The sequence below is a fragment of the Amblyomma americanum genome, chromosome 1 (assembly GCF_052857255.1).
Source record: "Amblyomma americanum isolate KBUSLIRL-KWMA chromosome 1, ASM5285725v1, whole genome shotgun sequence".
Classification (NCBI taxonomy): Eukaryota; Metazoa; Arthropoda; class Arachnida; order Ixodida; family Ixodidae; genus Amblyomma; species Amblyomma americanum.
In genome coordinates, this window is record NC_135497.1 from 302,615,231 (window position 1) to 302,641,186 (window position 25,956).

The 25,956-nt window shown below is 42.9% G+C and overlaps 1 protein-coding gene across 1 annotated transcript in view; it reads right to left on the reverse strand.

Annotated features, from left to right (window-relative positions):
• The window catches only part of LOC144115302 (spectrin alpha chain-like), a 109,504-nt gene extending 83,784 nt beyond the window's left edge, over positions 1-25,720 (reverse strand). The window contains 13 exon segments of the mRNA XM_077649637.1: positions 952-1,200; positions 2,444-2,545; positions 2,635-2,808; positions 4,945-5,061; positions 5,197-5,341; positions 5,515-5,606; positions 7,594-7,698; positions 7,790-7,873; positions 9,809-9,906; positions 9,909-9,948; positions 12,484-12,609; positions 16,366-16,649; positions 25,607-25,720. Of these exon segments, the coding sequence (XP_077505763.1) occupies positions 952-1,200; positions 2,444-2,545; positions 2,635-2,808; positions 4,945-5,061; positions 5,197-5,341; positions 5,515-5,606; positions 7,594-7,698; positions 7,790-7,873; positions 9,809-9,906; positions 9,909-9,948; positions 12,484-12,609; positions 16,366-16,608 (1,575 nt within the window). The 5' untranslated portion in view covers positions 16,609-16,649; positions 25,607-25,720.
• Between the last annotated feature and the right edge of the window lie 236 nt (positions 25,721-25,956).

The following is a 25,956-nucleotide window of genomic DNA, read 5'->3' on the forward strand; positions in this document are numbered from 1 at the left end:
AACTTTGGCGCAAATGCAAGTGCAAATCGTCGCCAGCAAGAGAAATTTGCTGCAAGGTAAAATCTGAGTTTTTTTAAACCGATTTCATCTCAATAAAGTGTTTTTTTGAACTTCACGAATTTTTCGGACTGTTCGATTACTCGGACCATTTTTTGGGTCCCTTCGAGTCCGAAAAATCGGTTAGCGATTGTATGTCGATTAGCATTTCTTGGCACAGGGTCTGACTGAACACTCTTGTTTCCCAGTGCTCACAGAATTCAGTCTGGATTTGCATTGCCCTTAGAGCAGAAGAAATTCTGCAATACACCCAGTTCGTCGACATCAATGGCAACAGTAGTCAAGAATGGATGTTTCACCCTCTTGCATCACTGCAGAGCAGAGAAGTCTCCATGGCAGCTGACTGTCAGTGTTTTTGATCTTCATGCAACGCTCCCCAGACCTAGCTTGCTCATAAGCAAGAGCATTGTAGTTGCCAGATGAGTCACCCCCTCGCACTTAAGCACTGCAAAGAAGCCACAGCTTTTCTCCTTTTCAGGTCGCTCCCCCGCGGGAATGGCCCGTAACGCATATTTTGTTTCAGAATCAGAAAGAGGGCGATGCTTCGCCCCATTGCACTTAGGTATCGCAGAGAAGCCACCAGAGCAGGCGACTGCCAGCTTTGTTTTGTGCCCCCCGGTTGGGCCCAGTTGGTCGCCGAACATAGTACATGATAAGAATAAGTTGAAATTTTGAATGCAGTAGCGGAGAAATTGTGTTATTCGGTAATGTGTGAACCAGGAAAAAAACAGTAACTATGAGACATTGTTATTACCCACGATTTTGAGTGCACGAACTGGGAGATCGTGTGAACCGGAAAGGTATCAATGATGTTCTGCTGTACAACCATGGAAGACGCAAGCAACTTAATCCTGGAGGGCATGGAAACATCGCGAACAGAGAAAGATATCAGACCTTGATCTTCTCCTCCTGTGCGTTGAGAGACTTTTCAAAATCCTCGTGCTTCTTCAACAGGGCCTCAACAGAGTCAAGAGAGTCCCCCAGGTCTTGGTTGGCAAGGAAGGCCTCCTGCTTGGCCATCCACGTGTCTGCCTGCTCCGTGTCTCGATAGAACAGCTGCAGGTCCATACACTGCTCGTATAAGATGCGCCGCTCCTCCCACAGAGCCAAGAGGACACTCTTCTCATTCTCCAGGATGCCCAGCTGCACATATGCAAGGCAGAATACAATCAATACCGAGAAGAGTCTGCCAAAAAACATTCATTTGACCATACAGCAGATCAGACAAGGCAAACATGAACTACACCAGATTGACCATGGTAAATACAGTAATCTTGATGCTGCCTCAGTTTGTTTTCTATTTTATTGGGAACATTCTTTCACACACAACACAGTTTTGGATAACAGGCAAATAGCATCTGCCTTTTGCCCTGACAAGGCAACTGTCATTCATACATTGCTGAACAACTGCAAGCAATGACACAATATGGTCCAAAGTTTTCGAACATGCATGCACTTTTAGCACGGAACAACAAATAAAATACTCATTGTATTGAATATGACAGCAGATAACTTTTGAAGATGTTTTTAAGCTTCCAGGTGATCATTGCTACTGCAAGATAGCAATGATAGAATGGATGGTGGCTGCTCAGAGAGTTACGAACTAAATGCAGCAATGTTTGCATAGCATAACTAGCTCTAATAACAAGCAGTCTGAAAAAGTTATGTCTCCGGTTATACCATGTATTACTGGGCAAGCAGAAGTCTGATAATCTAGATAGATCTCAATTTAATTCCCAATATACGCAGCAAGTTCCAGCTTATATAGCTGGTTTACTTTAAGCACGTTATGTCATAGAAAGACCAAGGCCGTGTGTTCCAGCCACTCAAGGTTTTCAATGCAGCGCATGGCTCATTTTTGGAGAACCACCAATCTGTCAACGCTGAATTCGCATTAGAGCCCCACATTAATATGCAGTAATTAAAATGAGGTTGAACAAGAGCATAGTATAACTGACGCTTTAACCAGACAAGGATTAGGTACCTAACTTCATGCAGTATATCAACAGCCCTATATACTCTGGATGCAAATAATGCCATCAAATTGCAGTATAACCTCTTGTAAGGGCTGCACCCCCTGTTATGGAATAGATGATTGAGACAGAAATAGATATTTTTTTAATTAGCTTATGGGCTGCATTTTAAAAGTTCACACCCGAATTTTTGAAAAGTATGGCCACTACACAGCTTATGGCACTGTTTGAGGACACATGCAATTTGCTAATATGCTAAAATTACGTCTATATGGAAGCTCCTGTGCCCACCATTCACAAGTATAAATGAAGTGATTACCTAACATGAGCTAACCACTTCATTTACACAGAGCTAAAATGAGCTACAATAGCAGAATGCAGTATGTGCAATAAACAGCATTTTACACCATTACCTTTTCCTTGACTTCATCAACAGCGTAATGCTTCTGGTCCAGCAGAATCTGTCCAGCTTCAGCAGTTGAACGGAAGCTGTCCTCTCTCGCATCGATTTCGCCCTGCAAGGATGGCATAAAAAGTGCGGTTAACACTGGCTCACACACTCTGTGCTTCATGCGAAACAAGGCAACATGAAACTCAAGGGCACCTTGTGTTCTTGATGACGTTCCAGCAGAGCTTCTGCACCAGCCACATCCTTGGCCAGTTCGTCTGCCGAAATAATGGCATTCATGTCATGAATCCACGACACAAGATCTCTGAAGTCTGCCAGAAAACGGTGCAGCAAATACGATTCGTCCAGTCGTCGTCTCCTTTCTTGAGCCTAGAAAGAGATTATTGTCACACGCCAATTGGTTAAAAGTGCGAGAATCGGGCCTAGTTTGTTGTTCATCCTGGTGAAACGTGTCAAACTTTTTACGAATGGAAACAGAACAACACTGAGCGTGAACCAACAGTAGGTTCATGCTACAAAAAGGTTTGCTGTAATCAACGCGTGTTTCACAGACTGCAATTTGGACAAGAATGAGGCTTCATTCTGATGAATTAAACACAGTAAAAATCCACAAAAATTCATTTTGCTTCTCATTTTACTACACATCAGCCCAGAGTGGCAGGATAATGTGTTCCAGCATCAGGATTTCCTAGCCTAAAAGAGGGAAGATTTTAAATCCACAAAAACATGCAATGTATTTCAGGACTACTGTATTTACTGATGTAATAAATAGACTCGCACAAGAAATGCACCAGTCATTAAAATCTGAGAAAATTTTATTTCACTAAAGTTAATTTTCACAATAAATGCACCTTCCAAACTGGCACAAATTGATTTCACAAGGAGTGTGTTTGTTGCACATAAACACAGTACAGTCAAGTCGACTTACCAACCATGAGATTCACGCTCCATTTGTTTGTTAAATCCACATGTTCGCAGTAAGTGGACTGGTCACAATATAGACGACAACCATACAGCGGAGCCTGGCTAAGTTTTGAGGCCGGATGGCACATTTTAGCACATCGCGATCGGAACCATGTGTTTTGGCCTGGTGTCTTACATAATAAAAGACCGCTTTTTTTTATGTGGCTTATATCAGCCAAACACGAAATCTGGACCCGGAAATAGTAATTCCTGCGTCTACAGCGCTGAGGCCTTGCAAGACACTCTTTTCCGAGTGCTGACCAGTGACAGCCTTTCGCAGAAGATGATACCAGCACCCCATGCAGGTATAGTAGCAGCAGTGGCTCATTTTCGTGCACAGGAAATGTTCCACACCATCCAAGCTTCAATCTTAGCGAGAGTCAATATTTGGGCCAAATAAAGTGAAGGGGTAGGTAGAAAGGGTAGAAGGCAAGCTTAGCATGGAAACAGTAAAAGAAAGACTTTTTTGGGAAGGTTGTATGCAGCACTGCCCATGAGGCGCTATCTGCTCTTGGCTGGGAGCCATACAAGCGGACAGATTTGACAAATTGGATACTTGAGCTCTTTCAGCTAGTAACATTTATACTGGCTACCGAGAATCTGTGAAGAGCGCATAAGGCGCAGGCATTGACTGCCGCAAGGAATCTATGCACTCTGCTCCAGCGCAGATACATCCAGTCTCTTCCTGTAATTCTGTTCGGGTGCAATAAAATCACTTTTTATGGCGCCGCACAAGCAGGGTCCTTCCGTTGAAGGGGAAGACAGGTGCTGCTCTCCTGTGCCATGAAATCCTTTCCTGAGGTGGATAAGCCATGGAGTCAAGTGTACAAAACCAGAGGCAATTTTTATAATTAATTTCACCTCACTTGTAATTACTTTTCCTCGCTGAATGCCTTTTCCTCAATATCTACACAATTGTGTGAATTATTTTCATGGTTATTATTGCCATATCTTAAATGTTGTCATAGCCAATTCGTCAATATATAATAATGGTTTTTGCATTCATGTTCTTTCTGTATAGATGTGTATTCTTTGAAAAGCTTACGTTTTACTAATCAAACTTGCTTTTTCATTATAAGTTCCACTACAGTATTCCACAATGGGACCTCTTGCTGTAAAGCATACCGTGAAGCCTTGTATCCTTTAATGATTAAAAAATCCGCTGCTGGTCCAAGCTTTTTTTTTTATTTCTTTGCATAACTCTCATTCTTTTCACAATCTTCGTGTAAAGAAGCAAAAGCAGTATTGATGTTCATATAGGACCACAATGAAGAGTGCGTAGCATGCCCTGGCACCAGAGTTCCTGGCGCCCAAGTGCAGCTGCAACTGAATTTCGTCTCCACAGGCATTCATTCTATCAGAGGTTCAGCTCCATGGCCCTGATGCAAACTGTGAGGGAGGAGTCACTTCTGTCCATACTAAGCAAATGTCTGTCATAAGTAGGCTCTACTAATAGATATGCCTGGAGTAAAAATGCCCTAAACGCAGCAGTCACAACCCCACGTACTCCTCTTCTGAGCAACAAGAAGGCTGCACACGCACCTTTCTCTTCAGCATCTCCCAGGTGGCCATGATCTCTGCATGTTTTCCTCTGATCTGGCTCCCATGGTCACTGTGGATGCTGCAAAGCCTGTCAGCCTCTTGGCCTAAGGTCATCACCTGAAATAGGAGCAGTCAAGCTTTCTTCGCTTAATCAGTTACATCAAACTATGCCAAGAAAGAAAGTTAGCAATGAAGTTTTTACTCTCACTTTTCATTAACCCGATATCTGTGAGGAAAGGCCAGTGACTCTACCTTGTCTTCTAAGGCAGCAAGGTCTCTCTCGATGCCCTCATGCTTGCGCTGGAGAGTCTGCACGCTCACCAGGTCCCGGCCGTAATCATCAGATGACAGCACTACATCTTTTTCAGTTATCCACGTAATTGTCTCGTCGGCATCTCTGCGTACAAAATTTTTCCAATAAGCACACAGCTAACTTTATTTTTGCGAATTACGATACTAGGAAAACAGCATTAAAAACCCATACATTTTGGTGCCAAGATCACACAATCGCCAGATCACATAATTCTAGACAATATAGTAACACAGAGAAGTGGAAACACTAGCACAAACCTGTTGAAGCGCTGGATCTCGTGCGCGCCGAACAGCCTCTCCTGCCGCAGCAAAGTGAGGGCCTTCAATTTGTTCCAAGCCTCATTCAGCTCCTGTAATCCACGACAGAACATTCAGCCAAAAAAAGCCACTGCTCATTACTTTAGCGGGATTTCAGCTCGCTATAGCATGGTTGCACACTGCAAGCTTTGCGCAATCACAATTTTCAAGATACTCAGAAAATAGTTATGATGCCTTACGTCATATGGGGGCTATACATCCAAGAGAGGCAAACACTAACCAGTCCATATTTATCCATATCTTATTGAGAACATAAGTTTGTGCTTTCTTTTTCCCTTTTTTTTCAGAGTGCAAATAATTTAAATTTAGCAAACTCCAGTTCTCATTTAACAGAATCAATATGCAATATTGCCATTTCTTACCACTCCTAGCTCAACGATAAAGGTCAAGCAAAATAAACCAAGGTGTAAAGCCCAACCAAACATACTGCAAAAAAATCGATATCAAAACACTACTATCGACGTAAGTGTGGAACCATACTGCATCCATGAAGAAAAGCTGCATCGACACTACTGAACTTTTTTTTACACAAGTAACAGTCAGCTTGGTCAATAAAATTACTGTATAGTGTCTTGTGTCAATTCTGCATGACTAAGCATTTTTTAAAAAATCTGCACTACAGCAGTGTTTTTGGACTAGCGATGAATCTAAAGGTCACTAGCGAGATATAGAATGCAGCAGTCTTGCTAATATAGTAGAACGCATCTATAGTAAAGCGACTTGGATCAGCAAAAATCTTTACTATATTAGGGTCTTTACTATATCGGTTGGTGATGGCATCGCTCTGAGGATGCTCTCGGGTAACTAACTACTCACTAAAAGCAGTGTTGCTTTATAAAAGAAACACTCACAAATACCTTCCATCCTGCTCTTATTGTCCCTTTATGTGATAAATATTTATTTTGTTACATTTCGTGTTATGTTTTTGATTTTGCTTGCATCTTGTGGAAGTATCTCATTTGCACAAATACAATGCAGCTATGAATATAACGAGTTTGAGTGCATGCGAAAACAATTGTTTTGTGTGAACGCGACGTTTTCCATGACCTCAACGTTGCTTAAGATGCAACAGTTAAACGCGCATGACAGTTGAGGCGCGGTGGCACTGCTCACTTAGTGCAGCCACTTCCCTGTGCTTAGCACTGCCGTGCTGGTAATGTTTGCCCTTTTCTTCCCTTCCCTACTCTGCACTGCACTTTTACCGTCTTTCCTTTCTCAGCTACCCACGCCGCCACCTTCTTTCAGCGTTCATAGCTAGCCAGTTCTACTTTTTTCTTTCTGTGCTCGCCGTGCTTTGCCTCCAGAAGCTGGCTTCTCCTCATAGCTTCGAAACTTGGTGGCGAGCTATCTCAAAGAGCACCATCTTACAGTCCTTGGTATCCATTTGCCTCTGAATGTTGGCCTGGCACATGCCACGTTATCACTCCATGGGAAGTACGTCCACGCGGTCACACACTCTTTACTGTAGCTGTTTCTCTGGAAAAAGTCTAACCGGAAAAATGTACAGTCGTCTATGGACGGCGAAATGGGACTGCAGTTTCACTTTACTATATCCGAGTTTACTATAGTGGGGTTGTACTGTAACAGCAATGTAGAAGTGCACAGGTCTCTCCATTAAGGGGTGGGCCGAGGTTCATGGTAGCGCCTCTTCAAGTCTTAATTCCCGTTCGCAGGGAACATTAGGACAAAATTTGCACCCCTCCCTCATGCCGATTGGGGGGGGGGGGGGGGGGGGGGGGGGGGGGGTACTGCCCCATTTGCATGCCTATGCACAGCAAAAACCACATGACAATTTTTTTTAGCAAAAAAACTGATCAAATGCTGGACCCAACACAACATGGAAGAGCCTGAACTATGCTCCCAGAACCAGCTATAGCACTGGTACAAAAAAAAAAAAAAAAAGCGAAGCCTTATGGCCTTCACAATCAACACATGAAGCAAAGGAACGTCGTAAAGTCTAATCGCACCAATAACCGATCTGCAAGCCAGACTAAGCAACTGTTCTAAAGAGGGCCTTACTTCTCGCCTTTTTCTGATAGTTTCTCGTTCGGGGTGGTCGTCGTTGATCAGCTTCTCCGCCTGTTCGTTCACTTCGGTCACTCTGAACTCTTGGCTGGCCATGTCCTATAATTTAAAAAGAAAAATTCCAATCAGGAAATTTTCAAAAACATCAAAACACATTCACAGTATTCATAAAAAGAACAATGCATCGTACCTTTTGGAATTCGTCAAACTTGCGTTGAAGGACTTCAACGTGCTCCAAGTCCTGACCGAACTCATCAGCCATCACAAATGTTTCCTGTAAATATCCCACCAATATTAACAACAGAAACAAGGTAATATAAAATCCACTAGTCCTAAGTCACTGCATTCACACAGAGAAAAATTAAAATTGGCACAATAGTAAATGCAAGTAGATCCCATCAATACTTGCCATCCTTTCCCACTAAACCAAATGCTAGCACCAATTAGTAACAGCTACACTCCCAAGTTGCAATAGCAACCACACTTACACCCAAGTTGAAGGGCCTACACGATTACATATGCTACACACTAAAGCGCAAAAAATACCAGAACAAGATGACAGTTTCAGCTCCACTTCTCGAAATGCACTCTACACTTCATTTTAGGCAAAGGAATAAAGAACAGATGTTAAGGCATTCAGAAAACCAAAAGAATTCCAATAGAACACAAACTTAACCTGGCAATGTATGCCCAGTTACTTCCTATGTTGCATTTACCAAGAGAGTTGGCTGGCAGTTTTGAAAAATCAATTTTGATTTGAAAATGCCACATGCAGAGATGACATCACAAACTGAAGCAATTTTTTTTACAGCTTCAGTTTATTAATTGCAATGGAAAATGCAGCACTATGAGTAATACTATATGAAGACAGAATCCAAACAGAGCACTGAGGTGGAACCTTTTATGAAACTTATAAGTGATCAGAATAGATGCAAAAATATACACTAGTATTATTAAAACATATCACATCACAACACTCACATAATCAGTGCATTGTTTTGCCTCTTGGTTGCATAGAATGAGTTATAGTGATGCTATTAGCATCGATCGTACCCGCGCATACTCCGGTTTTTAATATTTTTATTAGCTCGCAAAAACAAATCCATGGTGCTGACGGTGTCATCATACAGTGGCGGTTTTTAGCAGTGGATATGACATCACTTAGTGGGAGCTTGATGATTCGACAAACAGTAAATATAATTCAAATTGGGTTAATAACTAGAGATACGTTTTGTCAAGTTTTTGTGTTTTATATTACATCAACAAAACCAACTTGTTTGCTTTGATAAAAGCGCTGTAAAGCAAAGCAAATAAAACAAAAATACACCACCAGAGGCTCTGGCTACTTTTTCCATCGCAGACTTTGCGCTTCTCTGCAGACATCCTACGACCTAGAACAACACTTTTGGCTACTCTCTATGTATCCGAGAACGGCTTTGCGGAATCGATCTGATCGAGCCATTGCACTTTATAAACGTTCGTTTCGGTCCCCAAGGAAGGATGCAAAGAAAAAAGCTGTTCGTTTCACACTTAGCAGTGCACATCGTCAGCTTGTGGAGGATCACTGGGCGGCGGCGCCAGATGGCACCATGTTCCCATCAACAGCACGCGCTCCTTGCTCGCTGTGACCAACCAGCACACTAGGAGCGACGGGCATGGTAGGTGGTAAGCCGTAGCGGTACGCGCTATGCTAAATGTGTCTGATATCTTGCGCAGGCCGTCACACCGTCGCATTATCTCGCAATCTAGCTCTGATCCAGTTCGGATCCATAAGTCAGGGAAGTTCACTCATCAGTGTTCCCTTCTGCGCTATCGGCATGATGATGAAGCATCACTGGGGCAGCTGGGCATTCACATGGTTGTTGTAACTGTGCAAACGACGCCGCCAGCCTTGGCAAGAACGAGTTACAGAGAACAGGCAACCATGGAGTACAAACTTCCGCAACGTGCTCAGATAGGCTGTTTTGATTGGTCCCCACTAAATGTCGTCTTTGGGAGAGTGAAATGGGAATGGAAGCAGCGCAAAAATAGAGTTGAGGGCAGAATTTGTTTGCTTGTATTTTGAAATTTCTTCACTGAATATCTCCCGTTCCTATGCATCGATTCTTGTAATTCTTTTTGATTCAGCATCTGTGTGATAAAGAATCCATCTGAAGTGTAAACGGCATCCATTCAAGCAGTGTTTCGCAGCCCCTTTAAAACTACTCACCTTGTCGTTGATCCAGAACATGACCTCGTCACAATGGCGCAGAAACTGGACCAACACCAACGCTTGCTGCAGCTTCTGTCCCTTGTCTGCAATTTTCTCAGGAGAAGCTCCCAGAGCCGATGAAGCTCATCAAGGCATTGCTGTTCATTAAAAAAGACAATCAAGCACTTGCCCCTTCCAAAAATTCACAATGTCTACACATCACACGCACTGCAACACTATCAAGTATTGACATAGAAAAAAGCCACACTTCACTACCAATGAACAACACTTAAGCACACAAGGTAGGCTTGTGGCCAGAAGACACAGGCCTGCCACTCTTCCCTTCTGAACTCAAAAACTAAAAAAAGACAATACATCCGAAACCTCAGCAATAGTGGTTCAGTACTGCACACACAAAATCTGTGAGAACCTGTACGGTATGCAGAAGTTAAATGCCACAGTCATCTACCTTCAATACTACACTCAATGCAGATCATGGCTGGCAGCCATGGTCAAGGTACCTGCACTATAAGTATCCCGAGCACCTTCATGATTGACATTAAAGACTGTAGAATGCCCAGCACTTAACCTAGAATGTACACACTTTACTTACATAGATACCAAGCTAGACTGGTGTGACCACCTAAACAAGCGTAAAGTACAGGGAAGTGAGGACACAAACACAGAAACCCCATCTGCACCTAAGATAAACCCTTCTATAATTTGTTATTATAGTTATAATTTGTTATGAAATTAAACAATGAACCGATATTAGCAAAAAAAAAGTGGGGAAGGGGGGGGGGGGATAAAAGTTTTTGCAGACTCCCCCCCACCCCCCACCCCCCAAAAAAGCAAGTAAAACAAGCTAGGCCTTGAGAACGAACAATTTTCAAAATGCAGAGCTCCAGTTCAGTCAGAACAAACGTAGCACTGACTCTACTGCACTACACAGTACTGCAAGCACTCTGCCTTCGTGAAAGTCAACAGACAAACAACTAATTTGGTGAAGCATCTCCTCAGTAATAAACAGAATAACTTATGCAACTACCTACATACATTTGTTCGAGAACAAAATTTTCCACTCTCTACCCGAAACAAGCCCCCAAAATTACTACCATCGCAAAAGGTCTATTCACATTTATGAATACCACAGCTTAGCAAATTGTGCGCAGACCTTACTATGCAACAACAGTACTAAAATGTAAGCCTAAGTCAAATTTTCTTACAAAACAACATGTTTTGAATGAAAGCACATGCTCCTGATCTGTACCAACCGCTGAGGAGAATATGAACTGAAAATACCTCAATAGCTGCATACCTCAAAATCAGCGTTTTGCTATGTACAATTAATAACAAAAACAAGCTTAAAAAATAAAACAGCTCTGTGAATAGGTTTAGTGCTGCAAATAAAAACCTATTTGAACAAGTAGATTCAAATGCAGGGCACTGATAACTAAAACAAAGATAACATTTGCATAATTGTTAACGTCCCTTTTTATTTGTTGTGATGCACATCTTAATTTTTCCAGTCAGAAGTAGTAGGAAAGCGATTTGCCTAAACTGGAAATATAAACTTTATTTGCCTACAAACACTAGTAGCTTTCTTTAAAAGACTTTTCTTGCTGCTCCTACCGTGCATTTATGGCATTTTAAATTTTTAGAAAGGGAGCAAACATAACAATAAACCCCTGCTTATTTCAAGCTTACGCTTGGCACAATTACAGAGTCTGACTATTACCATCAACTGTATAGCCTGGTCCCTATTGGTATCATTGGTACGCTGAAGACAAATTTGCACACAACATCAAAAAGAAAAAAACAACTCCTCCTGCAACTGCCTGATAATGCAATAAGACTGATCATTGTAATGTGCCAGGGCCGAGCACCTAGTTAGAACGATCAGCATTCTAGTTCTATTTACAGCACTTCACGAACTGAATGAGCATTCAAGTGGTTAGAGCATATGCAAGAATGCTTGTATGCGCAACAAGCAGTGCTGCACAAGCTCCTTCCATGGCACACTAAGAGTGACATGGTCGTACTAAATAGCAATGCTTGAAGGTCAGACACCATGTCACATGTCCTCCTAGTGGGCATTTGCAACATCTAGAGAAACCCATTAGATTCTTTGTTTCACAGAATTTCACATTCCAAACTTGTTTGGTTAAGACTCAATACAACTTGTGCAACCATTCACTGCATCCTTAAAGAAGAAAATCACAATGCACTGTTACCGTAATGCAACAAGAAAGCTATGAAGGACATAATGCACCTTGTACAAACAGGTTACCTACCAAGGCTTCCTCAAGAAGAAACACTGCACAAATTAGCAAAAATAGCTTCCTGCACTGACAAATTTTGCTGAGAGTAAAAAGTTCACTACAGTGTGCAGGTTTATACAGGCAGTTTGTTTACTGTGAAATGCCAGTTGAATTTTCAAATTATTCAAGATATTCAGCTTTACAAATATTTCCAACACAGTGCAAGTTTGTGTCAGTCATTTCACTGAGAAAAGAAGTGGCCTATTTGTCATATCCTGTTCTTAAGATGCCTAGACTGCTGCATCAGGTAACCTAAATGTTGATGAATTCAGCATAAAAAAAAACTTTTCAAGCCTTCCCCACACTTAGGCCAAAGCATAACCAAAACATAACTTCAGTGCATTATCAGATTTGTAGCAGACTGTACCTTACCTTGATCTTTTCCGATTCAAAGTGACCATAGCCAATCATTTCCATTCCTGTATTGTCGAGCACCACGATGGCATTGCCATGAGCAGCAACTTCCGCTTCGAAAGCTTGATGCTTCTGAATTTTTGCCTGTGAAAAAAAAAAAAAAATGGAACCAAGAGTTTTATTTGCCAGGAATGTCAACAATCTTCAATCAACAATCTTCAAATATAAACCCTACCTTGCAGACAAAGACAGTAAACATTACATTGTTTGCAACTTAACGCATTATTTAGCCAGTTGACAGTGGCCAGACAATACATAGTATGTGCAGAGATAACTGGAGATTTGGGTTGATTATCTGGGATGCAATAACTCGCCTCTGAACAGCATGTTAAATGAGGTCATACTGAAGTTGATACTAATGAGTGTTGCTAGACAACCGCTGTCAAACTCAGCACCCAGTTCAATAATTATGCAATGTAAAGGAGAAAAGCTATTCATAAAATGGTTATAATCTTGAAAATAGCTTCTCAAACATGTTTTACCACTGCAATGCTTCCAAGAAAGCTTTGGAACTTTTTGACTAGTGTTGAATTCCAATGGCAGATCCGGATCAAGTTTTTCTGCTCTGTTGGGAGCAATCGCATTCCAATGGCGAAATGGGAGTGCGAGTTGTCTGTTCCAATGGCAGATCGGGATCAGATGTCGATCCCGGATCGCTCCGTGGAGCAGCGATATTTGCTCCGCCGAAATCGGCAGATTTGACCGGAACCCCGCGCTACGTTTTACTTTCCCGCGTCTGCTTCCGGTCATGACCGGCTGCATCCGTTCTGTCGCATACGCGAACTTCCTGTCGTCGCTACGCGGTGATCCGGGCAACGTACAAGCAGTATTTTTGACTTTTTTTTAAACTGAATTCTCCCAAATGTAATTATTTTTCATTTTATTCGCGTCCGCACAACTTAAAACAAATAATTTTCTTAACAGGATGTCAATTCCATCGCGGTCAATTCTTTGTGACCGCTTTTTGGACCAAAATCGTTGACTTGTTTGAACCTCCCGCGCTTTCTGACGTCAAACGACGCGTACTCTCTAAGCCTAGCAGCTCTGTAAATAAGGAAGCAATCTGAAAATTTGGCGCGTTTCATCACTAGAATTTTGTGGTGCGGGCATCATCACACAAAGCGAAAGCTTCGTGCGCCTTTTGTTTGCCGTGAACGCGAGATACAGAGTGGCGGCAAGGACGAATCGCTGGTGAAGCGAGAGGCCGCGCTTCGAAGGGCGCCGTCATGTTGCCTGAATTTGGAGCTATTCTTGCGCTGAAGTGCCCTGCGGGAGCGCATGCATTCCATTGGCAAAATGGGAGGGAGTGATCTCCGCCTGAAGTACGCGCTCCGTTTGTGATCCGGCGGAGCACTCTCGATCTGCCATTGGAATTCAACATAGGTTTATTTAGTACAAAAGAGAAAACTGAGTGCAGCCTTGCAGATAAAAAAAATCTTTATAACCAAATTCCACTTGCATGTCTGTTCATGTCACAGAATAGCTAACTCAATGTGAAAATGGATTCTGCACTTGTACTCAAATATCTCGGTATATGAACACAGGTCACGAACTTCGTGGTTTTTGATTTCATAACTGCTATGTATATCGAATGACTAGCCAACATGAAGAGAACAAAAATGACATGCTTGTAATATAGCAGCTGCCACTAAAAGCTCTTACCTGCCACTTCCAGTCAACAAAACACTAACTGATGCCACAAGTAATACTGCCCCAGCCTTATGTACAAGGTCATGAACTCGTTGAAGTTTACCTATCTTAAAAATATTTGTAAATAGTTAGCATACACGAAAAGTCGACCAGATATGATCCTAGCCCCCTTCATTATAAGATTAATAGGTCTTAACAGCATCGCACAGTACACGGGTCTCTAGAATTTCGCCTCCATCGAAATTAAACCGTTTCAGCCGGAATCGAACCCGCGTCTTTGGGGCCAGCAGCCGAGCGCCATAATCACATGGCCATCACAGCAGCTAAGACAAGGACACAAGCTGCCAGAGTGCAAATGAATACACACAGAAATGAAACACAGCCTAGGGAAGCTGACAGTCTGCAACTAAAGCCAAAGCGATACATAGTACATGTATCAACTTGGGCATAAGATGGTAGGCCATGGTCTTGCTACTATAAAGAAATCCATGATTCACAAAGCCAGTGAGAAGCTAGGCAATAAAAATAATGTAATAGCACTACATACGTTCAATACTGCATCAGAAGATGACCCCAATTGCAGATAAATTAACAGACAGTGGCCTAATCTAACCACTACAGTTAGTTTTAGAAACTGCACTACAAGCACGATCTCCTTGTGGTACCCATACGCATCTAATGAGGTGGTCAAACAAAAGTCGGCAGAGCTCACATTATGAATTGCTGCGAAAAATAAAAGCTGTACTGAATGCCACACTAAAGGACAGCCTTTCAAACAAGGGCTTTCCACAGAAACCCTATATTGTATAGTATTGTTAAAAATTACAATCATCCTAAATCCACAAGAACCAGTGAATTAAAAGACAGGCGTGACACACATCGGCAGGGCAAATGCTAGCCAAGTACTGCTATCTGCTTTTTATTAATCCTTTCAGGCGCTTTTTTTTTTTATCAAGTACATTTTCCCTCCTAAATATAGTATATTCATACGTGACGAAAGGTTAATTTGTTTTGCGGCGCAAAATACCAGCAGTAAATTTTTCACAGATGTTCAAAATTTCGTTCCGTGTCATTAACTAATGGCAATAGCAACATCAAAACGCCAGGAATTGTCAGGTAAACACTCAAAACATTGTGGAATAAAATTCTGTATCGAAAACTGACTATTGCGATCAAAAGTTTACGGAACACGATAGTGCAGAGAAAAAAAATTTATTTCAGCGCAGTCACAAAATCTATTCGCCTGAAACGTGTCAAGGTATGAGGGGACATGCACACACACTATCCACTGGTTACTCCGTGCAACTGTGTCACGGGGCGCGGCTACAATAAACTCCTTTTGAAGAACATGCATCCCGCAAGATTTTGATTGCGATAGTACAATGAGCTTCAAGTGATGAAAAAAAATTGATGTTATTATTGGTGGACAAATCTGTATGGATCTAAATGTTGAACGATGTGCTACCTCACTCACCCGCTCGCGAAAAATTATTTGCTGCAAACCCAAAGCAAATAAATCACTGCTACGTGCAGCACACATTCAGAAAAAGCAGAGAGCTCGATGTGTGCATAGTTGTGTACAAAGCACCTTAAAGGGTTAAATGTGTGTGAGCCAAGATATATATTCAAGAAGCTAATCACTGCCTTCCAGCAAGCCCAAAAAAAAAATCAGAACAAATGCCCTCACGTTAGTATCCCATTTTCTTGGGTAACTTAGCTGCGAAGGCAGCATTCATCACCCGTCATTTATTATGCCCTTAAATGCCCAAAGGACATTACATACGGGGAAACATCCTTATCATGAGTACTGTGTACTTGTCTTTATTCACTACAGCCATTGCAAGGCTGCCTTTTCCCGATTAGAATATAAAAGTTATGCTTAGAAAGGTTGACATGCGGGCTAGTTGGTGATTCATACTTCTTTTAAACAACGAAAAATACACGGATGAAGAAGGGACACACAGGAAATACACAGCGCTGATTGTGTCCTGTGTGTCCCTTCTGAATTCGCGTCTTTTGCACTGTTTAAAAGAACTTATAACAACAGTGCCTACATGGTTTGTGCGTTATAAGACCAAGGGAGGAGGTACCATACCTTATACAAAAACTGTACATGCTGTCCCTATCTCTTTATGCCAGACCCTAAGATCAAAGCCAAGCTCGCACTCTTCGGTATTGCCAGATGCCTACCTGCAGATTTGTTGCATCCTTGTAGCTCTCGTCCGAGGCTGCCTGCAGTTTCTCGTGAATCCAAGACTCGAGCTCGTCAGCATCGCGCTTGAAGTACTGGAAGCGGCGAGACTCCTCGAGTCGATCCCTTTTGTGGCGGGCCTCAGACTTGAATTGGGAATAACGACCCAGGACCTGCTCACGCCGTTCCTGGATGTCATCCACAGTCTCCAAAATCTTGATGTCCCTTGGCTGGACATCCATGGCTCCCTGCGTCTGGTGGCTTCAGCCTGCCAGGGAATCGCCTGAAAAATAGACCAATGCCATCCACTAAGCTGAGAAACAACCTCAAATTGCTATGCATGAGAAGAGACCACTGCCAATGCTGAAAATGTTCATTTCTGCAATGGCATGGTGTATTCCACAATTAAAATCAAGGTGAAGCTTTAAAACATTACTGGACAAACCATTCTTCGCAAATAAGCTTGCATAGTCGCTCGCTGACTGGAAACTGAATGGCTGCTTCCAGCGAATCAGATTTACAAGAAAAAGATGTGGTTTATAGGTGTTCGTTCCAAAGCGACTCAGGCTATGAGGAATGCCGTAGTGAAGGGCTCTGGAAATTTCGACCACATGTTCTTTAACGTGCACTGACATCGCACAGTACATGGGCCTCTAGAATTTTTCTTTCATCGAAATTAGACCACTGCGGCCGGGATTGAACCCGCGTCTTTCGGGTCAGCAGCTGAGCACCATTACTATTCAGCCACCGTGGCGGCACAAGAAAACGGTATATTTTAACTATATACCCTCCACATCTGGCTCACATAGCCCTGATCTCTCACAAGGTCCCACAGATGAAAATATGAAAACATCAAGGCTGTTCAGAGGCCACTGCTTTGTTTGGGAACGAGTAGGAGGAATGCTAAAAATTTAACAAGTGTGTACCAATATCAAGTTCATTTAAAAAAAAAACTTTCCTGCTCATTGGCACGTAACAAAGCATTCATGCAGCCTCTGGGAACTGCTCCTATTTTGTGCTTGACACCGCGTGTACATATTGGAGATTTAGCATACATATTTTGATACCCAGCATACATCGTTGACACCGAGTGTACAACATAAAAGAGCATGGCCAGAAGCCATACAACCACTGGACAAGAGCATGCAAACATTCCAACACCTTCTGGCTTGAGGCTTGCTCTCCCTCCCCAAACTTCAGCACCCCTACTCTTCACTGCACAATCCAACTCCGTGGTATATGCAACATCCTTCTGGCCTCTTCCACAGCATCTTACCAATTGCCACTGCTACAGCCACCATCAAAAGCATGAAGCAAGCAAGAATTCCCAAGAAGCTTTACAACTGCAATGTGAAGTTGGCATTAGAAAAAAATGCAACACTCAGCACAATTATAAGGTTAACTTGTGGAACTTTTTTTTTAAGATATGTACAGGTTCGTTCACTGGAGTAAAAACAGAAGCCCGTGATAGTTAGATTAGAGATCTGCAAAGCATCACACGTGAGCAATAAGCGCATTACTACATGCGTGCAAAAGCAAAGGAGCCACAACAGCTCCACACGCAGCTTGCACCTGCTTGTTCTGAAGATCTAACATGTGGTGCATTCATGTTCACTCTAGCAGTGGATGACCATGTACTAATGGCAACGAAAGTTTACAGGATGAGCGTTCTCTGAAATTTCATTGTTAACTTCCAATAACCTGTTTTATTACCAGTCAATGGAGAATACACCTTCACACCATCCAGGTGACTGGACTGGCTCATGAAACTGCACTGAAATAAACTTTTTTCTGCATGCCCACATGCCATAAACTTACATTCACAATACGTTAAAATTAAAGTAACAGCCACTCTATGGAAGCATACTGCTGCTGTTGAAGCCCACATATTAGCCACTGGAGCTCTTTGCAGTTTAAAACAATCATAATTATTAACTACAGAACATAATGCATCTTAACGTCCAAATATTGTACACCTGTTTTACAGCTATGTGTATTACAACGGGAGCTACAGCCGCCCTACAGGAGCACACTGCTCCTGTAGAACTCCATTTATTCTATGAAGACTGCCAGTCAAATCAAGAAAGTGCTAAGGGTTGGCCCTGTAAATGGCAACATTTAATATTATGCTCTCTTTACACAAAGGACAGCCAAAATCTGCAGATTCATATATTAATTACGATGGGTTACATATGTTGAAAAGAGATGAACGGGCTAGGCCTTTGTACCACAATGGACATATCCAGGCTGACTACGACTATTACGACGCATGTAATAGAAGCTTAACAAGGCATCAATGTCTACATCAAGAACAGAACTCTTCTGCATGCATGATCATCAGGGATGCTAAATCCCCACTGAATTCCCAATTTACACCAGAAGGCCTGTGGCCAATGTGTACTATCGTTGTAGCTATTTTTTTTTTTCTCTGTCCATAGGAAGTCTTTCAGCTAACTGACTGATCTTTAGTGAGAAGGCAGAAATATTTTAATAGCAACATATGATCATCCACGATTATCATTGCTGATATACACACAACATATTTTCAGCAAGTAGCAAGGTTCTGTGCACAAGAACAATGTTAAATGCGTATGAAATCAAAAATTTCACCCTTAGAATACCACATTTGCAGTGGCTGAAATCTGAATTAAATGTCCACTTGCTGTCTTTTTGACTGCCGGTTATGCGAAACAACTGGTACAGCAACCTGCGATCAAGTTTGCTCCGTCAATTGCTGTGCTCCAATACATAGACTAGCGAGAGGAGAAAGCAACTTTCAGCACACCTGTAGTGCTTTTCCACGCCACCTTCCTATGCTTATAGGCATGACGTGCTTCAGCTAACTGCATGAGAGCTACTAGTCAAAAAATGCTATCAGCCAAACACGTGCCTCAAATTCTTGAGAATGTGGCCTCACGTTTATCATGACCAAAGCGGCTGACAGCAGCAGTTTTTATTTAGGCACGCAGTGGAACGATTGCAGGTTGCCTATATCCACTGCAGGTTGCCTATATGAACAATGCATGCATTTTTCTTTTGGTTGGTTACCAGTGTGGCACAAATAAGGACTGCCACTGCCAAGAAAATTCCAGGTGCAAAAGCACTGGACTGAGTCTTGTTTGCAAGTGTTCGCATCTTCTGCTCTGCAGCTATGACAACCCAGTACCAAACTGCCAAAAAAACCTGCGTTATCCAAAGTAGAAAACGTTTTTACATCAGAGGAGGTTGTAATAACAAACTTTACCTCAAATAACTCTGTATCCAACATCCACAACTGACAGTCATCAGAATACCTCACCCACTACCTAGCACATCACTCATTGATACCTCATTCACACTGCAACCTCCAAAGCTAGACTTCATTCCTTCCCACAATTGACATTTTTGCAGTATGTGTTGAGCAAGCAGAAGCAGCGTCAAATACTTTCAGCCCTCTTAAAGCAAGACAGTTCAAACTTATGCAGCCTTATTTTGACCTGCATGAATATCGCACCTGCAGTAACTTCACAATCTGGTGCGATTCGATCACTGGAGGTTCAAGAAAATCTACCCCTTCAATGGTTCCCAAAATTCTGATGAATGCCGGAATACAAGTACAATCTCTTTATTGTTCCCAACTGAAATGAGCTACAATTTTATGTGAATTTTCAACTGCATCTTTGTTCAGTGCCACTCGTTTCTTGCATGTATAAGTGCACAAGCTGGCAGTAAGCTTCAGGTGTATACATATTTTGGTCTTGTGCTCTTTGGCGTTGCAACCTATGTTAAATTGCAGTTGAAATGACAATGAACCCATGTATAATTAACAGCTAATTTATTACCTGCAGGCTAAAAAAAATCAGATATTTCCAACAAATTTGAGTGCACCCTGCTGTTTATTACCAATGGGCTGTACTTAATTCACAATATAACTTTATTCTGCAAAGTCAATTTCCATGGGCAGTACTAACTTCAGTAGAATGTTGTTACTTTAAAATTTTTATGCTACTATTATGGCAAAAAACACTGCCCAAAAGATATGGTTACTCACCTAGTAAAAAAAAAAAACACTGGGTCCAGTTGGGAATTCCAATTACATCCAACTAAAATGAAATGGTCGCAATTGGACAGCAACATGGATTCAAATAATTCGGGCCAGCAATCTAATTGGTTGGTACAACTGGGTTATAGTGTTCTAGAAGGGGGTAGTGGGTTCAGCAGACAGCATGCCCCATGCATTATGGCGAGGCGCTGAGTGCGGACAGGACCCGGATGTTAGCGGCGGCGCTGTAGTCGCGTGGGCTGGCTGTTGGTAGTGCCCATGTGCTGCCTCTCGCACGTTTGTTCATGCATGGTTTGCGGCTTTGGCTGTTCTCAGTTTTTTCAACGCATCATTGTAGTTTGTTTCGCCGGCTGCCTTCTTTCGTGAAAAGTAGGAATGCCTAACAGTCAACGACAACGACACTGCTTTGCTCCCAGGTGTCAAACTGGCTACAAGTGGACTAAAGGAAAGCAGCCGTCCTTGTTTACCGTGCCGAAAGATGAGGAAAGACGCCAAATTTGCCATCCAGGGATTTAAGCACATCATTACGTAAATCCAGATTGAGCCAGGATCCACTGGAAAATTTATTTGGCATAATCAGGCAATCGTGCGGGTCCAGCGACCACCCAACACCGACAGAGTTTCTAATTGCCGTCAACTGCTTGTTGTTTTACACAATCTTGCCAAGACAGTGCGCTCAGACAATTCTGACCTTAATGGAGGTAGTAGAGAAATAAGTTTTCTCCTGGGTGCGTGCGATGCTCCTGCTCAAGAAGCCAGGGTTGCTGCAATCAACCAGCTCATGGCAACCTAGCTTCAGCCGAGCGCATGCTTCAGAGTATTCCTGTTGAGCACAGAGAGTATCTAGAGCAGAAGAGCGAAGACCGGCTTATACATTATATGGCAGGGTATGTACGTTGCCCGAAAGTTTCTGAAACGTTATGACTGCACGCACTGCAAAGCCTTTCTTTTGGAAAGCTCCAATAAGGAAGGCAGAAATTCTTAGTTCACAGTGATATGTGACAAGGGAGGTTGTTGTATCCTTCGCAAGAACTTTTCCGGGTAGTGAAGAAGTTAGAGGATATATTCACTGTTTTCTTCAGTCGCGAGAAGCTCTGCAGTGACAGCATAGTAGATGTAATGCTGCTTGTGAAGGGAAATTTTGGCTATGCCTTAGGTTGTGGCCAGCACACAGATGCGCTCACAACTGAGTTGACGAACAACTATGACTATGTGCTGACACGGCTGCACTTTTATGTAAAAGGGCTGAACCAATCGCGACAGGAACGGCGGAAAAAGAAATTGCACACGAAGATAAGCCGTTGTTCGTAGTGCCTCTCTCGTAGCAGCCGTAAGCAGTGCCTTGAGAGGGAGGTGGCTGCCCGTTTATTGTGCCAATAAACTTGTTTGCTGCCATATAGTTCCCCTACTATCATTTTTGCAGGTGTATTACGAAATTTCACGCATTGTAGCAACCGCCGTGACTGCCTACTAATGGCATGGTGACCGTAGCAGAAATTATCTCTAGCTTTCAGTGAATGTGTACCTTGGAAAATGAAAGCTGCATTTGACGAAATAAAGCCTCGTCAATTCGGGATCTCTCTGTTCAGAGTGCGTAAGTGCGCATGCCACAATTGTTTAGCCAACTTTAACGGTGAATGTGATTGCGTCTGGACGTGCATCGAAAATTTTGATGCAAAATTAAGCGATTTGCTCATCCACAATTTTACTTCTGACCTGTTTGTGAGCTCTGGGTTTAGAAATGCAACCAGATCGTCATACGGCAGTCCCGTCTCTGCACTCGTCTGGTCGGCTTTATCTTTGCCCAAACTTATGGCATGTCTGCCTTTCCACCTTTTCTGGGCACTTTGCCTTGAGAGGTAGGTTTTAAGAAAATATGCATTAGTGCTGCAGACGTCCGATTTTCAGTGTTACACCAGATGCACACAGCTTTCTTGGCGCTGCAAATGCAACGCGTATCACGGGTTCTTTAAAGTAAAGCCCGTGATCCGGTGGCGCCATATCGCGCTGTCGACGTGAGATGCCGCACCCGCGGGCTCTCCCTGAGCCCACTACCCCCTTCTAGAACACTATAACTGGGTGCTGCCAATGGATTCAAATGGACTGAAATGGGCCTAGCAATCCAATTGGCTGGCCCAATTGGATTATCCATTTGGTTTTGCAAACTTCAGTAGGGCATTCCAATTGGTGCCATGTCTTAGGTAGGTAGGAGGAGTCAACCAATGAGTCAGCCAGTCCCACGGCGACTTGCCGCTCTGCCATCGGCAGAGTGATACGTAAATCAAAGAGTCCACGTGTATTTTTATTTCCGTGGGCCTGATACGTAAATCAAAGAGTCCACGTGTATTTTTATTTCCGTGGGCCTAATTTGAAGCTATATTGTCTGACTGAAACTGTTTATTCACAGAAACCTAAACAACAAAATAAAAGCGAAAGCGAAGCAGCCACAGGACTGGCTGAAAGGCACTCCACGCGTTGGTTGACTCCGCCTACCTACTGCATTCAGTTCAAAAGAAAGGCAGGAGCCGGGACGTTTAATCCGATTTAATTAGGGCAATCGGCCGCACAGGATAATAATAATTTGAAGTTCCCAAGAATGCCCAGAACATGCAGATAGAGTTTTCGTGGTAAAAAGACGAGTTTAGATTCCTCTTTAGTGCACTTGTAAGCCCATGTGGTGTCCCTGTCAAAACAAGAATTGAGTTCTAGTTGGACCTCCCAACTGGAAATTCAAAGTTGTGTACTAGACACCAATTTAAAGCTCCAATTAGAACGCTAACTTGAGCATTCCAAATGGACATTCCAACTGGTTCCAAATACACAAGCGGAAAGTTTTAAACTGGAATGCCCAACTGGATGCCAATTGATTGCCTTGACTGGGATCAGAATATTACTCTGCATACACAAATCTGTGAACTAAACTTTTTGTAAAAAGTTATCACCAGCTTCATGTATTGAACAGTTTATCAGCTCTTCAATTACTTTCGATTAACGGATAAGCGTCACTGGCTCGAGCAGGGGGGTCTCCATAAACAGGGTGTATAAGTGGTAGCAAAGTGCATATTTGTAGAGTCTGTACACAACATTTGCAGTGAGGAGTTTTCCAAAAAAAAACAGATGGCTGAATGGAGTTGAGGTAAAGGGGCCAATGGAGCATACTATGAAAAATACCACTATGTTTTGATAATATTCTCTCACCAAATGAAAATATTCCAAGCAATGCTTGAGTGAGCGTGCCAATTTAATGAGGGCAGCTATTTCTATTCTCAGGAACACACATTACAAATGGTGAAAGGGTGTGGCTGCAAAGGAATGACAGTCTCTAAAGTGCTTGGAGGGTACTAAAAAAATTATCCTGAACAAATGTGGAGTCAAATACAACAGCACCATAATGACATTCTAGAGCTCACAACTTATTGCTATTTTCATGATAAGCAAATATGTCACATGTACAAAATGCTTGTAGTCAATAAAGACAATCAAGGGGTCTTTTGAACATACATAAGATAAACAAATGGAAGTATAAAACACTTATGAATAGGAGAAAAGCTAATCTAAGATTTCAACACTGTTCCAGAATTTTATGTAATACAGCTGACTGCTACTGGCTACTCAAACAAGGGCACACAACTTGTATTTGTAGCAGGACAAACAGCACTTTCCCACAGCATTACAGTTGTCCTAAGCCCATCTTTCATGAAATATGTGAAGAGCTTATTGTAACGAAATTCAGGTAAGCCACAAAGTCCAATGCCATTCAAAATGCAAGCACAAGCCAACAAAATGGTGATTACATGTTTTACTGTCAATTCCTAAGGTTGTACCCAAAATACGTGTCAACCCTTTCGAGCGAGATGGTCAGCAATTTACATTACAAGACAGCAGAAACAAATAGCTCCATTCACGTGCTTTCCTCTCCAGATTGTTTCCCCACAGCAACGGCAAAAGAAACTACAGCAGCGGACGCCGATCCTAGTGACCACTGACGGGGCAGTCGTCTGCGTGCACCTACACCGGCAACCTGCGTACGCGTCGACCGCACAGACACACCCACGAGGAGGAGGCCAGGGAGGATACTCCCATGGGCGGTATGCCAAGCGGCTACCAAGCGGCTGCCTATCGAGGCCTGCTGCGGCATTCCAACTGATCTATTTATCATTTATATCGCGAAAAGAATTCCGAACATGGAACTCAAGCTCCGCGACACAACTCGCACGAAACCGGGCCAAGACCCATTAAAAGGGGGTTAAGCTCTGCGCAGGAATAACGGGGCCTTCCGTGCAGAAGATCGCCTGCTCCATTTTCCGAAAAGTTCGCGTTCACACGCACAAGTGATAATGAAAATGCTTTCGAGATCACCTATAACCAGTACGCGTTATCTATTATACCTTAGCTGGTTTACAATAAAGGCACAAAACGATCACAGCAAGCGGAAGCGGTAATTTTAGAGACACACCCCAGGCACCGCACCGGCCGCGAGCCACCCTAGCGATGGTGCACGCGATTAATGCATTCCGCAAGGCTTACTACTAGCAACGAGATCGCTTCGACTGCGTACTCCGTAATGAAAAAATTCTGCTCTTTCATTAAAACTGCCTACATTTCAAATGCTGCTAAGCCCACATTTCCGCCTCGTATTAGTTTGTAAACGTCCTACCAAAATAACGGAAGGCAGGTTAAGAACCGTTAATCGGCTGCAAAGCTAAACACTACTCAGGACTGCCCGATCAATGTGCCCACCAGCTGTTGAAGATTATCCTTTCTCTTGGATACATTGGACAAGGTTATACCGAAGTGGAGCACATTTACTCGCAAGCAATAAGGATGCACAAAATGGAGCGCCAAGAGCTTCAGCTATCTACAGCTCCGCTACATGAAAAGTAAGGTCACTGCGGAGAGTCCTCGTGGATTTGACACAGCAAAGCACTCGCCACGCACCGAACGCAATCAAGCAGCACCTCTGCAAAGCTAGCCTCTCAACCGAGCCGTCACTTGCGTTATTTTAGGACTAAATGTCAGGTTCTGTTGCGGATGTTCGCGTTAACACCAGCGATCAGGGCGTTGCCAGCTGCATTGGTATCATCCCTGGAGGATGCACTTACAGGCGAACTTTGCCGATATTCGCTATGTATCGTCTGCGGGAATGAATATTTTCACATGCAAACGTCAATACAGGATCTCGAACAGCACAAACTTACTTTCGAGAGCAAGCGTCAAATACCCACCGGTATTGATCACCGAAAAATGGCGACACTCGGCGAGGTCAATCCGCAGCACCGGCCGTGCAACGACGCCGACTGTGGCTGGCGCCGAGCTTTTTTAGTTCTGCTTTTTGTTTTGGAATGCGCCGCTTGATGACACTAGCTGCGCCAGGGTAGATTTCACTCCCACATCAACAGAAAAGCTCAGATTGTGCGCTTTTGTTTTTAATTAAAATTATTTTTGCAATTTTTTTTTGCATTTTACGTTTCTTATACTTTTGTATTCGGGCTCGCGACGCTCACGAACTGGAGCGACTGGCAACCTAGTACTTGCAGAAGCCTGCGTT